The sequence below is a fragment of the Mustela nigripes genome, chromosome 1 (assembly GCF_022355385.1).
Source record: "Mustela nigripes isolate SB6536 chromosome 1, MUSNIG.SB6536, whole genome shotgun sequence".
Lineage (NCBI taxonomy): Eukaryota > Metazoa > Chordata > Mammalia > Carnivora > Mustelidae > Mustela > Mustela nigripes.
In genome coordinates, this window is record NC_081557.1 from 223,817,597 (window position 1) to 223,832,564 (window position 14,968).

Here is a 14,968-nt window from a genome sequence, read left to right on the forward strand (position 1 = left end):
CTATTTGGTTATTACCAGTAGTCAGCATTACCATGAATGTTCTAGTATATGTCCCTTGGGGCACATATGAATGCATTAAGGTGTATACCCAAGAGCAGATTGCTAATTGTCCTAGGGTGTGCATACATTCTGTGTTAGTAAGTGCTTCTGGTTTTCCAAGTGGCTGCACTATTTACAGTCCCACCACCTTTATATGAAAAGTTCATTTACTCCATTTTCTTTATATGTAGAATTGTCCGTCTTCCATTTCATCATTGCGATGGGTATGCATTTCATAATGGTTTTAATTACATTCTTGGATGACTAATGTGGTTGAGTCTCTTTTCATAACTTTAGTAGTCCTTTGGGTTTGTAAATAACCTGTTCGCATGTTTTGCCTATTTTGTCAGAGAGTCATCTGTCTTTACCAGGAGTTCTTTACATGTTCTAGATACAAGTCCTTTGTCAGGTATATGCATTGCAGATACAGTTCCCCACTCTGCGACTTACCTTTTCACTCTCAATGGTGTCTTTTGTTTTGTTTGTTTTTAAAGATTTTATATATTTATTTGACAGATCGAGATCACAAGTAGGCAGAGAGGCAGGCAGAGAGAGAGAGAGAGAGAAGGAGGAAGCAGGCTCCCTGCTAAGCAGAGAGCCTGATGTGGGGCTTGATCCCAGGATCCTGGCATCATGACCTGAGCCAAAGGCAGAAGCTTTAACCCACTAAGGCACCCAGGTGTCTTTTGATGAATAGAAGTTTTTTCTTTTTTAATGTGGTCTCATTTATTGAGTCTTTTCCCATTATGATTGGTACTTTAAAAGCAAATCTTTGGGGTGCCTGGGTGGCTCAGTTGGTTAAGCACCTGATTCTTTTTTTTTTTTTTTTTTTTAAAGCACCTGATTCTTGACTTTGGCTCAGGTCATGATCTCCCTCTCCCTCTCCCCCGCCCCTCCCCCTGCTCCTGCCCCTGCTCTCTTGCGCTTGCTTGCTCACTCTCTATCTCTCTCAAAATGAATAAATAAATAAAACCTTTTTTTCTTTTAAAGTAAGTCTTTGTTTTTCCAATATAATCTTTTAAAATGGCATTTGTATAGTGGGATTTTACCTTTAATAGCATTAAGGCTTTTTTTAGCTATGCTGTCATGGCAGATTAGAGAGCAAAAGTAGAGCTTTGCAAATGAAGCTGTCAAGATGAGTAGACATTTTTCTGTTCTGAAAAGATACTATTTTATTTTAACAAAGGAAAATTAGTTATCACCTTTTTTTCTGATTAGATGTACTTAACTCATTTTTAATTTCCATAAACTTTAAACAACTTTAAAAAAAGATTTTCTACATATAAAGATATATATTCTTATAGTTCTCCATAGAGCCATTTAGCTTTAAAACAGTATCAATAGCAGGAAAATATACTTATTATTGTTCTAAATATGGTTAATCATATTTGTGTCTAATAATTTTATTTTATCATTTTTAGAACTTTTTGAAAATGAGCATGTACGTATTGGGCAAAAAGGTAAGATTTTGATTATATTTATACTTTCTGAAAATGAAATAGTCTGAAGTAAATGTCTGCATTCTGTACCTCCAACTGAAATTCAATCTCTAAAAAGTCAAAAATCTAAAAAGAGTAATATTTAGTTGTGTAGTTAATATAATGGGAATCCTTATAAAGAGGAGAAATGCATCATTTTCACTTCATCAATAAATGTTAGATAAAGAAGTACACAGATGGCTCACTAAAAAGGAAATAATAAATGCAGACACACATTCTTCAAGAATGTTAGCTTATTCCATTCAACAGAATTTCATTTTAAAATCAAAGAGGCAGGCTCTCTTTGATGTGCTCACACACTTCTCATTAGTGTTAATGGGAATATGCCCCTGCATCAGGAGAAACTATAACTTTCATGCTTCTCTATGACTGTTCACAGTGGTAAGGCTTAATAACCAAAGCAGCTCTTATTGTTCTGGGGAATAATTTTTCCCCACCTTTGAAGATTATTTTCCTTGTTTTTATAAATTTTGTTTTGTTTTTGAAATACAAAGTGCAGATAAGTCTTTGTGTCACAAGTACCTTCTGTAGCAATTGTATTGTCATATTCTAAACTCACTAGTTCAGTTTTCAAAATCATATTTATTCCAGACTTCATCATTTTTCCTTCATATATTTGACATTTGCATTAAACACAATTACAAATTAAAGGATATGCCTTGGCTTTTTTTATTTTATATGATCCCTTTATTTCTTTAGGTTAAGTAATTTTCATTTGGTATAAGTTTTTTTTCCCTTTTAAGAAGAAAATAGGAACACCTGGGTGGCTTAGATGGTTAAGCTGCTGCCTTCGGCTCAGGTACATGATCCCAGGGTCCTGGGATCAAGTCCCATATCAGGCTCCTTTCTCAGTTGGGAGCCTACTTCTCTCTCCACCTCTGTCTGCCACTCTGCCTGCTTGTGTGTGCACTCTCTCTCGCTCTCTCTCTGACAAATGAATAAATAAATAAAATCTTTTAAAAAATAGTAAGAAGAAAATAATAAGAAAACATTATGTTAGATAAATATCAGCAGTTGTCTGGAATATCTTTTTTTGCTTTTTTTTTGTTTTGCTTGTTTAAGAAGGCCTTTATTTCTAGACCTAATAGCTGATATTTCCATTAAAGATAATAAAAATGAAAATGAAAGCAGGATAATGTATTAATTTTGTATACTTGGCTGCTTACAAATAGTTTTTGGCCTTCTTAAATGTTATCAGATCCTTTATTTTTTACCTCTTTTTATTTAAATCTCTGTTTTCTGTTGTTTTTGACAGGTAGCTAAGAAATCATCTAATAGATATCTTACATCCTATATAATTCCTTTTTTTATTAGGTTCAATTAGCCAACATATAATATATCATTGGTTTCTGACGGAGTATTCAACAATTCATTAGTTGCATATAATACCCAGTGCTCATCACCTTTATAATTCTGAACCATAATACTTCAAATACCATACTACTTCCAAATACTAGAGCATCCATGACTTAGAGAATATGCATAAGAAATTTGAGTTTTTGTAAATATGACTTTACTTGATCATGGAATCCAAAGATTAACTATGTATGTGCATATATACAATGGAGTATTAAGCCTCCATCAGAAAGGATGAATACCCAAATTCTGTATCAACATGGATGGGACTTGAGGAGATTATGCTGAGTGAAATAAGTCAAGCAGAGACAGTCAAGTATCATATGGTTTCACTTACTTGTGGAGCATAAGGAATAACACAGAAGACATTGGGTGAAGGAGAGAAGTGAGTTGGGGGAAATCGGAAGGGGAGACAAACCATGAGAGACTGCGGACTTTGAGAAACAAACAGGATTTTGGAGGGGAGGAGTGTGGGGAGTGGGGAGGGCCTGATGGTGAGTATTGTAAAGGGCACGTATTGCATGGAATACATAAACAATGAATTCTGGAACACTGAAAAAATAAAATTTTTTAAAAAATGAAGACAATCAGAGCACCCACCAATAAATAAATAAATAAATATGTGAGCTATGGTTAAAGCAAAGTGATTTCCAGATACCTATATTAAAAACTTTTACCAGATTAGGTAAGAGGTGGGGGAATTTAAATCCTGACATGTATAGGGCTGTAAACAGGGCCACATCAAAATTCAGAGAGTAAAAGAAGGTTGTCAAGACATGATGTAATGTTAGATATAAAGATGAAATGTTAACTTCATCAAAGATTTTTAATTAAGGATTTCAGTGTAATTTCTTAAATTATGAATTTTCTAATGAGATTTTTCTATACTTTTGACAGTTCTAGCAGAACAAGACAGTGCTGCTGCTCAACAGTATATCAGACAAGGAAGCCCCACAGCACTGAGAGCAGAATTATGGGCTCTCATTTTGAATATTTCCAGTCAACCAGAGGTAAGAAGAAAAAGGATGGGCCAAACTTGAGCTATTAATATTTATTTTTCAGTGACCAGTTATTCAAAATAGAAATACTTTTGTTTTCTTTTTTCTCTACTATGTTTTCTTAGTCTAATGTATTCACTCCCCTTTTTTTTTATTTTCAAAATCACTGTAGTTTTGAGTTCTAAGAAAAGATTAACAGAATTTAATCACTGTGTGCTTAACATAGAAGTTTTTTTTTTTTTTTTTTTAATTTTTTATTTTTTATAAACATATATTTTTATCCCCAGGGGTACAGGTCTGTGAATCACCAGGTTTACACACTTCACAGCACTCACCAAATCACATACCCTCCCCAATGTCCATAATCCCACCCCCTTCTCCCAAACCCCCCCCCCCCGGCAACCCTCAGTTTGTTGTGAGATTAAGAGTCACTTATGGTTTGTCTCCCTCCCAATTGTTATTGATAATTAGTTGTATACTTTAAACTTAAAGCTACAAAAACCAGTAAATGAAATTGTAAGAAATGGAGTCCTCCAGTAGAGGTCAGTGAAGATCTGGTAGAACTGTGTTGTTAGACTAAGGAGAAATAAAGAAGGACCACCCAGTACATGTAAATGAGCCCTTTCTCCCTACTGTTACTTTTGAAACATTACTATTTTTATGGTTCTAAAAAGTGATATATTATATAGGAATATTATTTTTCTAAGTATAGGAACATTTTATTTTAGGAAATAATATGAAAAGAAATCACCAACAGACTGCTAATAGATTCAATAAGGAAAAATTATACAAGATATTAATTCCTTTTGAAAAAAAATATTTTTCTTTTTCTTTTTTTTTTACTTTAAGCCCATTGATCAAATAATCCATCTACTTAAAGATTTTAATAAATAGCAAACTAATACTTCCCTAGCCTAGGCCTTAAAAACATGGGTTTTGGAATATATGGACCAGGTTTCAACTCCTAGCATACTCAACTTATTTGAAATGAGCCATTGAGCAAGTTAAATTTCTTGAAACTTCAACTTACCCACACTTATATATAAGAAATAATATTTATATCATAGAGTGGTGGTGGTTAAAGGAAGTGATGTATGTTAGTCTTTTAACACAGTGTCTGACACAAATAATGACCGTTAATGATAGTAATAAAATAATACTTACATGTTGTATTTATTTTGTTACAACTAATTATAATTTATAATAATACAGTTAAAAAATTAAATATTATTAATATTATAAAAGCTATACCTCTGACTTTTGCAAATTATATATATACTTGTGCGCTTGTGTGTATATGTGTCTTTTAAATCTCCCTTCATGAACAGCACTGGCAAAAATTATTCTCTTTCTTTTTGAAAGAGTAAACATTGTAATTTATTTCAGAGAAATTTTGAAATAAGAAATGATACTGCTGATCTTTTGTGGTGACACTAGAAGTAACAGTTTACAGAATAGATGTTGAGTATGTATTGGGCATTTTTTGTGAGTGTATCAACACTTGGAGAGAAGATGGTAACTCTTGTTCTTATCTAACGGTGTAGATGAACTCCCATGTTCCCTAATCAGGAGCTACAGTAATAAAATCTGTCACTCCAGAGGAACAAACTGCTGCTATTTAGAAACAAATTTAGAATTTTTCCAGAAGCATCACTCTAGAATAAAAGTAGTAATCCTAGATAATGATTGTTTATTATAATATACAAAGGCAGTTTTTACACTTGAGTTTTGGAGCTAATGGTCATCCTAATATTTAAATGCAAAATGGTAAGTTTGTAAATAGAAAGTAATATTATCAGAAAAACAGTTTTGATTTTATTGAATAAAATACTTTCCTTCACTTACACTTGTTTTCAGCTGTAAAAGTATGACCTCAACAAACTGGAACAAACAGTTCCAAAATAATGGTTGTAGGTAATACATTAGAGGGTGAAGGCGGGGAAAGAGGGGGAGAATGGTTGCTTCTTTTTTTTTTTTTTTTTTTTTTTAAGATTTTATTTATTTATTTATTTATTTGACAGAGAGAGAGAGATCATAAGTAGGCAGAGAGGCAGGCAGAGAGAGGAGAGGAGGAAGCAGGCTCCCTGCTGAGCAGAGAGCCCAATGCGGGACTCGATTTCAGGACCCTGAGATCATGACCTGAGCCGAAGGCAGCGGTTTAACCCACTGAGCCACCCAGGTGCCCAGAATGGTTGCTTCTTAATAAGAATACTGATTCAGAACTTTTTGTTCAGTTGCTTTTCAATCAATTAAAATACGCTACACATACAAATGCATCATAATTAAGGAGTTAGATAAGTGGAATATTTCACATTTCACACCCATAAGGATATTTTTAAAAATCTTATCTCAACAGAAGGACTGTATATAATGGTTTAAGTTCCTAATAATTAATTTATTTCACTAGAACATTACTAATTTTGATTGTTTCTCTTATCAAGAAAACATGTGATGTGTTTAAAAGGATTGCTTTTATATGTTTTCTTTTATGCAAATCTCTAGGTATATATAAAAATATATTTAATAAACATTATTCAGATTTTAAACTTTTTGCTTAATTTCAATTTGCTAATTAAAGAATGCAGAAAATTTTTCTATACTTTGCTCTAGGTACTCCCTTACTGATGAAATAGCCAGGACTACTATTAATATTTAACATTTTCTTTAGTGAGTTCATAAAGTTCCCCACAACCTTACACAAGTCCACAACAACTCCTGAGCTTTCTAGATTTTCCTCGTCAGCTCAATTAATCTTCACAGTGCCTGTTTCTGACCTTCACTCTCCTCAACACTTCTTTTTAGAGTCTTAGCAAAACACCTCACCTTCTCCTACCCAGAGAAAATAGAAATCATCCTAAGAAACTCATTCAGATTTCTTCTACCAAACCTGTAGACTTAATTGCATTCGCACCTGTTCATGCCTCCTCTACTTTTGTAGCTAACCCTTCTGGAAAAAAAAAGTCTATGATGGTGGCATCTACTTCCTTAAAATCATCAATTGCTCAGTCTACCATAGTCCTGGCATACACCCCACTACATGACTATAACCACACTAGCTAAAGTCACCAAGAAACAGTGGACACATTTTTAGTCTTTACGTTTACTGCATTTAATACTCTTGCCTACTCTGCCCTTGAAATATTCTTGGTCTCTAATTTACTTTGCCCTGTTGTCTTAGTTCTTCAATTTCTTGTTCCCCTTTTTTCCGTTCCCCTTTTTTCCGTTCCCCTTTGAGTTCCTTTTTTTAGACCTTAAGGGCTTGTATTTTTAAGAATTCCATTTTGATCCTCTTTTCATTCTGTACATGTTTCTTGGAATGTCTCATTTACTCCCTAATGGCTTTGACTCTGTGTTCAACCAAGCTCTCTCATAAGCCTAAAACTTTTATTTCCAGTTGTCTACAGAACTCCAATATGTGGGGCCGCCTGGGTGGTTCAGTTGGTTAAGCATCTGCCTTTGGCTCAGGTCATGATCTCAGGGTCCTGGAATGGAGCCCTGAGTCAGGCTCCCTGCTCAGTGGGAAGTCTGCTTGCCCCTCTTCCTCTGCTCCTCCCCCTGCTTGTCTTCTCTCTCTCTGATAAATAAGTAAAATCTTAAAAACAAAAACAAAACAGAACAAACAAACAAAAACCCACCAATATGTGTTCGGAAAGTATGCTAGACTCATGATATCTAAAAGAAAAGGCACAATCTTTACCTCGATGTGTTTGTGGTCCTTCAAGAGATGCTCTATTGTTTCTCTTAGCACCAGGCCAAAAAAACCTACTCAGACTTTTGTCTGCTTGGAGACTCCTACTCATTTTTCAAATACAGCTTATTCCATCCTCTTTTCTGAGAACCTTTTCTAACATTCTCTCCTCTCCCTTGCCTTCTCCCAGTTCCATCACCATTACAGTTAGATACTTGTTTCTCTTTTCATAACCAGGGCAGGAGCAAAGGCCTAAAGACAGAGGAAAATGTACCATACTTACTCTATTTGGCCGCCGCTCTTTCTAAGTTGAGTGCCTGAGGACAGAGTTTTTTTTTCTCTCTTCACCATCTATGAATGTCAGTATCTTGTACTATGTCTACATGTTTAATGAACTATATAAAATGTTAGGAATGTTCTTTGAGGTCTTTCATTTCCTGAAAGTACATTTCCTTTTTTTCTTTAAAGAGGTAGTGTAAGTCTGCATAAAATACCAAACAATATATATACTAAACTTTAAATATTCTCTGATACTAAAAACTTGAGCTACTTTGTTTTTCAGAGATTACTTTTTATAATTATAATTTATTACTCTTAAATATCTATATTACTGGAGCTTATCCAAAACAATCTTTAAGACTATTCTGTTCTATTATTGGTAATCATTGTACATTATAAATGCTTATGTATTTTATAGACTAAAATTAAACTATCAATATAAAAATAATCCCTTAATCACATCACATATTATAATTTCAACTCTCCTACCCATGTTTTTCTTTCATTTTTTATGGATAAATTACACTAAAGATTATTGAAACCAAATACCATAGACTGGAATTAGGAAGACTAGTTCACTCACTAGCCAGTTCTATAATGTTGGCTAAGGCAATTAACTTGACCAGATCTCATTTTCTTAATGTGCAAATAAGACAAATAGACTAGATATTTCCAAGGTCCCTTCTAGGATTCAAATTGTCCAACATGTTTTTTTCTTCTATAATTAAAAGTCAATTTTGTTGGCACCATTACATGTCAAGAGTTATAGATGTTGAGTTATTCATAGCATTCTGAAGATGTATTTCTTTATGGAAGCATACTGTACTAAAATTAGAATTTTAAGGACTTTTATTAAAATATTTATTAGCTTTCTAGCATGGGTCATGAAGTGTGTTTATTATTAATTTATAATAAAAGGCATTACAAATACAATTACAAATTGCTATTTAGGATAGCAATTAAAATTAAATTCCCTGTGGGAATTTCTGAATTATAGGCAATAATAGACTTATGGATATATGTTTGCAGTATACATTTCTTAAAGAAATATTTTCTTTGATTTTACTTCACTTTTTTATGTTAATAAAAATGTAAACCCAGGATTTTAAAATAGCAAATTAAATAAACAATAATAAATTGAAATCACTCAGGGTGCCTGAGTGGCCCAGTTGGTTAAGCGTCCAACTCTTGGTTTCAGCTCAGGTTATGATCTCAAGGTTGTGAAATCAAGCCCTGTGTGGGGCTCTGCTCTCTGCAGAGAGTCTGCTTGACATCCTTTTCCTGCCCCTCCCTTATTTGTGCACGTGTGCGCTTTCTCTCTTCAAGATAAGTAAATAAATCCATTAAAAAGATAAAAATAAATTAAAAGCACTCAAATCACTCATACTAAAATTATTAAATTTTATGTTTTAGAGCAATTTTAGTTTCATAGAAAAACTGATAGGAAGGTACAGAGATCTCTCATATACCTGCCGTGCCCTACACATGCATCATCTCCCCAGCTGTCAACATCCCCCACAGAGTAGTACATTTGATACAATGGATGAACTTTTATACTGACATATCATAATCACCCAAAATCCAGTGTTCACCTTAGGGTTCATCTTGGTGTTGTACATTCTAAGGATTTGGACAAATGTATAATGACAAGATCTATCCTTTTACTATCATACAGAGGATTTTCACTGCCTTAAAAATCCTCTGTGCTCCACCTATTCATCTCTTCCCCTTCAACATGCTAGCAGTTATCTTTTTACTGTTTACATAATTATGCCTTTCCCAGAATGTCACATAGTTGGAATCATATATTATGCAGCCTTTTCAGATTGGTTTCTTTCATATAGTAATATGCATTTAAAGTTCCTCCATGTCTTTTCATGACTTGATGGTTCATTTCTTTTTAATGCTGAATAATATTCCATTGTCTGAACATACCACAGTTTATCCATTAACCTACGGAAGGACATCTTGGTTGCTTTCAGCTTTTGGCAACTGTGAATAAAGCTGCTATAAACATGAGTGTGCAAGGTTTTATGTGGACATAAATTTTCAACTCCTTTGTGTAAAAACTAAGGAGAAAACTTGCTGGATTATATGGTAATAGAATATTTAGTCTTTTAAGAAACCACCAAATTGTCTTCCAAAGGGGCTGTACCATTCTGCACTGCAATCAGCAATGAACATGAGTTCCTCTCTCTCCATGTCCACCGCATTTGGTATTGTCAGTGTTCCAGGTGTGGGTCATTCCAGTAGATGTGTAGTGGTATTTTGTTGTTTTAATTTGCATTTCCCTGATGACATATGATGTGGAGCATCTTTTCATATGCTCGTTTGACATCTGTACATCTTCTTTGTTGAGATGTCTGTAAAGGTCTCTTTAGCCCATTTTTTAGTTTGTTTTCGTATTGTTGAGTTTTAACAGTTCTTTGTATATTTTGGATAATGGTCCTTTATCAGTTGTATTTTTTTTTTTTTAATTTATTTGACAGAGAGAGAAAGACAGTGAGAGGAGGAACACAAGCAAGGGGAGTGGGAGAGGGAGAAGCAGGCTTGCCGCCAAGCAGGGAACCCAGTGTGAGGCTGGATTCCAGGATCCCGAGATTACACCCTGAGCCAAAGGGAGACGCTTAATGACTGAGTCACACAAGCATCCCTATCAGATGTATCTTTTACAGATATTTTCTCCTGGTCTGTGTCTTGTTTTTTCATTCTCTTGACATTGTCTTCTGCAGAGCGCAAGTGTTTAATTTTAAATGCAGCAAGCTTATCCATCTTCTTTTTATTAATCATGTCTTTGATATTATATCTATAAAGACATCACCATACCTAAGTCATCTTGGTTTTCTCCTATGAGTTTTGCACTTTACACTTAGGTCTGTAATCCATTTTGAGTTAATTTTTATGAAGGGTATAAAGTCTTTATCTAGATTAACTTTTTTTTTATGTGGATGTCCACTTATTCCATCATTTTTTATAAAGATTGTTTTTTAGTTTTTTTCACTCCCTCATATTTTCTTTGCTCTTTCATCAAAGATCAGTTGACTATATTTATGTGGGTCTGTTTCTGGAGTCTGTATTTTGTCCCATTGATTTATTATCTGTTCTTATGCCAAAACCATATTGCCTTGATTACTATAATTTTTTAAAATTATTTTTATTAGCATATAATGTATTATTTGCCCCAGGGGTACGGGTCTGTGAATCATCAGGCTTATACATTTTGATTACTATAGTTTTATAGTAAGTCTTGAAGTTCAGTAACATCAGTCCTCTAACTTTGTTGTTATTCAATATCGTATTGGTTATTCTGGGTCTTTCACCTCTTGAAATAGACTTTTAAAATCTTTTCCTTCTATTTTGATACTGTGTTGGCTATTTTGGGTTTTACCTCTTGATATAAACTTTAGAATCAGTTTGTTGATATCTATAAAATTACTTTCTGGGATTTTGATTGGGATTCCATTGAATCTATAAATCAAGTTAGGAAGAATGCACATCTTGAATCTTGACAATATTGAACATAGACTATCTCTCCACTTATTCAATTTTTCTTTGATTTCATTCATCAGAATTTTGTGGTTTTGCTCATATAGCTCTTATACATATTTTGTTAGGTTTATATCTAAGTTGAAGTTATTCTTTGGGGACTAATGTATATGATATTGTGTTTTTTAATTTGAAATTCCCCTTTTTCATTGCTTGTGTATATGACGGTGATTGGCTTTTGTATATTAACCTTTTTATCTTGCAACCTTGCTATAATTTCTTGTTAGTTCCAGGTGGGTGTTTTTGTTAAATCTTTGGGATTTTCAACATAGACAGTCATATCATTTGCAAACAAAGACAGTTTTATTTCTTCATTGTCAATTTGTGTACCTTCTATTTCCTTTTCTTGTCTTATTGCAGTAGCTAGAACCTACATCATGATATTGAAAATGGTGGTGAGAGGGGACACCCTTGCCTTATACTTAATTTTAAAAGGAAAACTTTGAGTTTATCAGCATAAGGATTAACAGTAGCTATAAGTTTTTATAGGTATTCTTTATCAAGTTGAGGAAGTTCTGACTCTAATTTCTGAGGGTTTTTATTATAAGTGGGTGCTGGATTTATCAAATGCTTTCCTTTATCTATTAATCATGTTATTTTTCTTTTTAATCCACTGATATGATAGATTACATTAATTGACTTTCAAATGTTGAACCAACTTTATAGACCCATGGTAAAGCCCAAGTGGTCATGGTGTGCAATTCTTTTTATACACTGTTGGATTCAGTTTTGCTAATATTTTGTTGAAGATTTTTTTTCTATGCCCATAAGTGATATTGGTGTGTTTTTCTTTTCTTATGTTGTTTTTGGTATTAGAGTAATGCTGACCTTACAGAATGAGTTAAGAAGTATTCCCCAGCTTCTGTTTTCTGACAGAAATTGTAAAGGATTGGTAGAATTTCTTTCTTAAATGTTTGGTAGTGAAACCCTCAGGGCTTAGTGTTGTCTGTTTTGGAATGTTATCCATTATTGAATCAATTACTTTTAACAGTTATAGACCTATTCAGATTGTCTATCTCTTTTTGTGTGAATTTTGGAAAATTGTGTACTTCATATAATTGGTCCATGTCACCTAGGTTATCAAATTTGTGGTTATACAGTTGTTTATAGTATTTATTTGAGAGAGAGAGAGAGCCCATTTATGCACACGTGTGAGTAGGAGAGGTGTAAAGAGGGAGAGGGGTAGAATCTCAAGCAGACTCCCCACTGAGCACAGAGCCCGACATGGGACTCAATCCCATGACTGTGAGATCGTGACCTGAGCTGAAACCAACAGTCTTGGATGTTTGCCTGACTGAGCCAACCAGGTGCCCCAGAACCAGTTTGGTTTTGACAATTTTTCTCTACTGACTTTTTGTCTTTAATTTCATTTATTTCTGCTCTAAATACTATGATTGCTTTTTACTACTTACTCTGAATTTAATTTGCTTTTCTTTTTCTAGTTTCCTAAGGTAGAAACCTAGATACTGATTTTAGATTTTTCTTGTTTTCTAATATATTCATTCAGTGCTTTTGTAAATTTATCTTTAAGCACTACTTTCAGTGCAGCCCACAAATTTTCTTAAGTTGTTTTCATTTTAGTTGAAAATATTAGTTGAAAATATTTTAAATTTTTCTTGAGAGTTCTTATTTTGACCCATGTGTATATATTGTTTAATGTTCAAGTATTCGGTCATTTTTCATTATCTTTCTGTTACTTTCTGTTACTGATTTCTAGTTTAATTCTGAGAGCAGATTGTGTGATTTTCATTCTTTTAAATTTGTTAAGGATGCTTTATGACCCAGAATTGATCTGTCTTGATGAATGGTTCGTGTGAGCTTGAGAAGCATATGTATTGTGCTGTTGTTGGATGAAGTAATGTATAGATTTCCATTATATCTAATTAATGGCGTTGTATTCAGTTTTATCCTTTACTGATTTTTTTGCCTGCTGAATTTGTCTATGTCTGATAGAGAAGTCATAAAGTTTTATTTCAGTTGGAAATGTATGGTTTATTTAATAAATGTTGCTGATAATTAGCCATCTTCCTGAAAGAAAACATATGCTTATGAAAAAGAAGACTTTGCTTATGACATATAAAAATAAGTTTCAGGAAGACTATAAATATTCAAGTAAAAAACGGCAATTTTAGAAAAATATTTGTATAAATATGTGGTAGGATGCCTTACCTAAGGCAAGGAAGGAAATCCAAAGCCATAAGGAATTTTTTAAAAATTTGTCAATGTATACCATAAACAAGAATCAAACAACCCCTTTTTTTTGAAGAAAAAGTATTTGTAATACAAATGACAAAGGGTTAATCCTCATTATAAATAGCCCCCCCAAAAAAATAACAAAATAAATATAATCTAATAGAAAAACAGGGAAATGTTATAAAAGGCCTACCTTTGAAGTATCAATTCATATGCTCAGTAAACATATGAGAGGATGTTCAACTTTATTGACATTTGGGAAAGTGCAAATTAACACAACAGTTAAGACCTCATTTTTCGCCTGGGTGATTCACCTGGTTGAGCTACTGCCTTTGGCTCAGGTTGTGTCCTGGAGTCCTGGGATTGAATACCATGTCAGGCTTCCTGCTTAGCGGAGAATCTGATTCTCCTTGTGACCCTCCCCCGTCTCATGCTCTCTCTCTCTCTCTCTCTCTCATTCTCTCTCAAATAAATAAATAAAATCTTTAAAAAAAAAAAAAAGAACTCATATTCCATCTGTGAGAAAGTTAAAAGTGGTGAGGATATAGGTAAACTTTTGCTCTCATCTGTTCCTGGTGGGAATTTGAATTGATGATTTTTGGGAAATGATCAGGCAAACTGTAGTCCTACTAAAGATATATATTTAACCTTCAGCCTATAACCCTTCCTTTGCCAGTATATCCCATACAAAAGCACATGTGAATAAGGATAGTTTTAATAGTGTTACTTGTAGTGACAAGCACTTTAGTATCCATCTATAAGAGAATGATTAAATAAATGGTGATCTGTCTATGGAATGGTGATCTGTCTATGGCACAGCTTTAAAAATATTGAAGTGTATATAGCTAATAAGAAGAAAGATGTATATCTATTAACCTAGATGGATGATCTTTCTATATAGCTAATTTAGAGAAACTGAATAATGAGTACAGTGTGATACCAGTTTATGTTTAAAAAATGACAATCAAGCGGTGCCAGGGTGGCACAGTGGGTTAAGACTCTGCCTTCGACTCGGGTCATGATCTCAGGGTCATGTAATCAAGCCCCACATCAGGCTCCCTGCTCAGCAGAAAGCCTGCTTCCCCCCCCCTCTCCACCTGCCTCTCTGCCTAGTTGTGACCTCTCTCTCTCTCTGTCAAATAAATAAATATAACCTTTTTGTTGTTGTTGTTGTTGTTTGGTTTTTGTTTTTTGTTTTTTTTTTTAATTTTTTATTTTTTATAAACATATATTTTTATCCCCAGGGGTACAGGTATGTGAATCACCAGGTTTACACACTTCACAGCACTCACCAAAGCACATACCCTCCCGAGTGTCCATAAACCCACCCCCTTTTCCCAACCCCCTCCCCCCAGCAACCCTCAGTTTGT

At 33.9% G+C, this 14,968-nt stretch overlaps 1 protein-coding gene across 1 annotated transcript in view; it reads left to right on the forward strand.

The window, feature by feature from the left end:
• The window catches only part of TBC1D19 (TBC1 domain family member 19), a 178,211-nt gene that overhangs the window by 92,236 nt on the left and 71,007 nt on the right, over nucleotides 1–14,968 (forward strand). Inside the window, exons 7-8 of the mRNA XM_059382090.1 lie at nucleotides 1,461–1,499; nucleotides 3,792–3,904. Of these exons, the coding sequence (XP_059238073.1) occupies nucleotides 1,461–1,499; nucleotides 3,792–3,904 (152 nt within the window). The remainder of the gene's footprint in view (nucleotides 1–1,460; nucleotides 1,500–3,791; nucleotides 3,905–14,968) is intronic.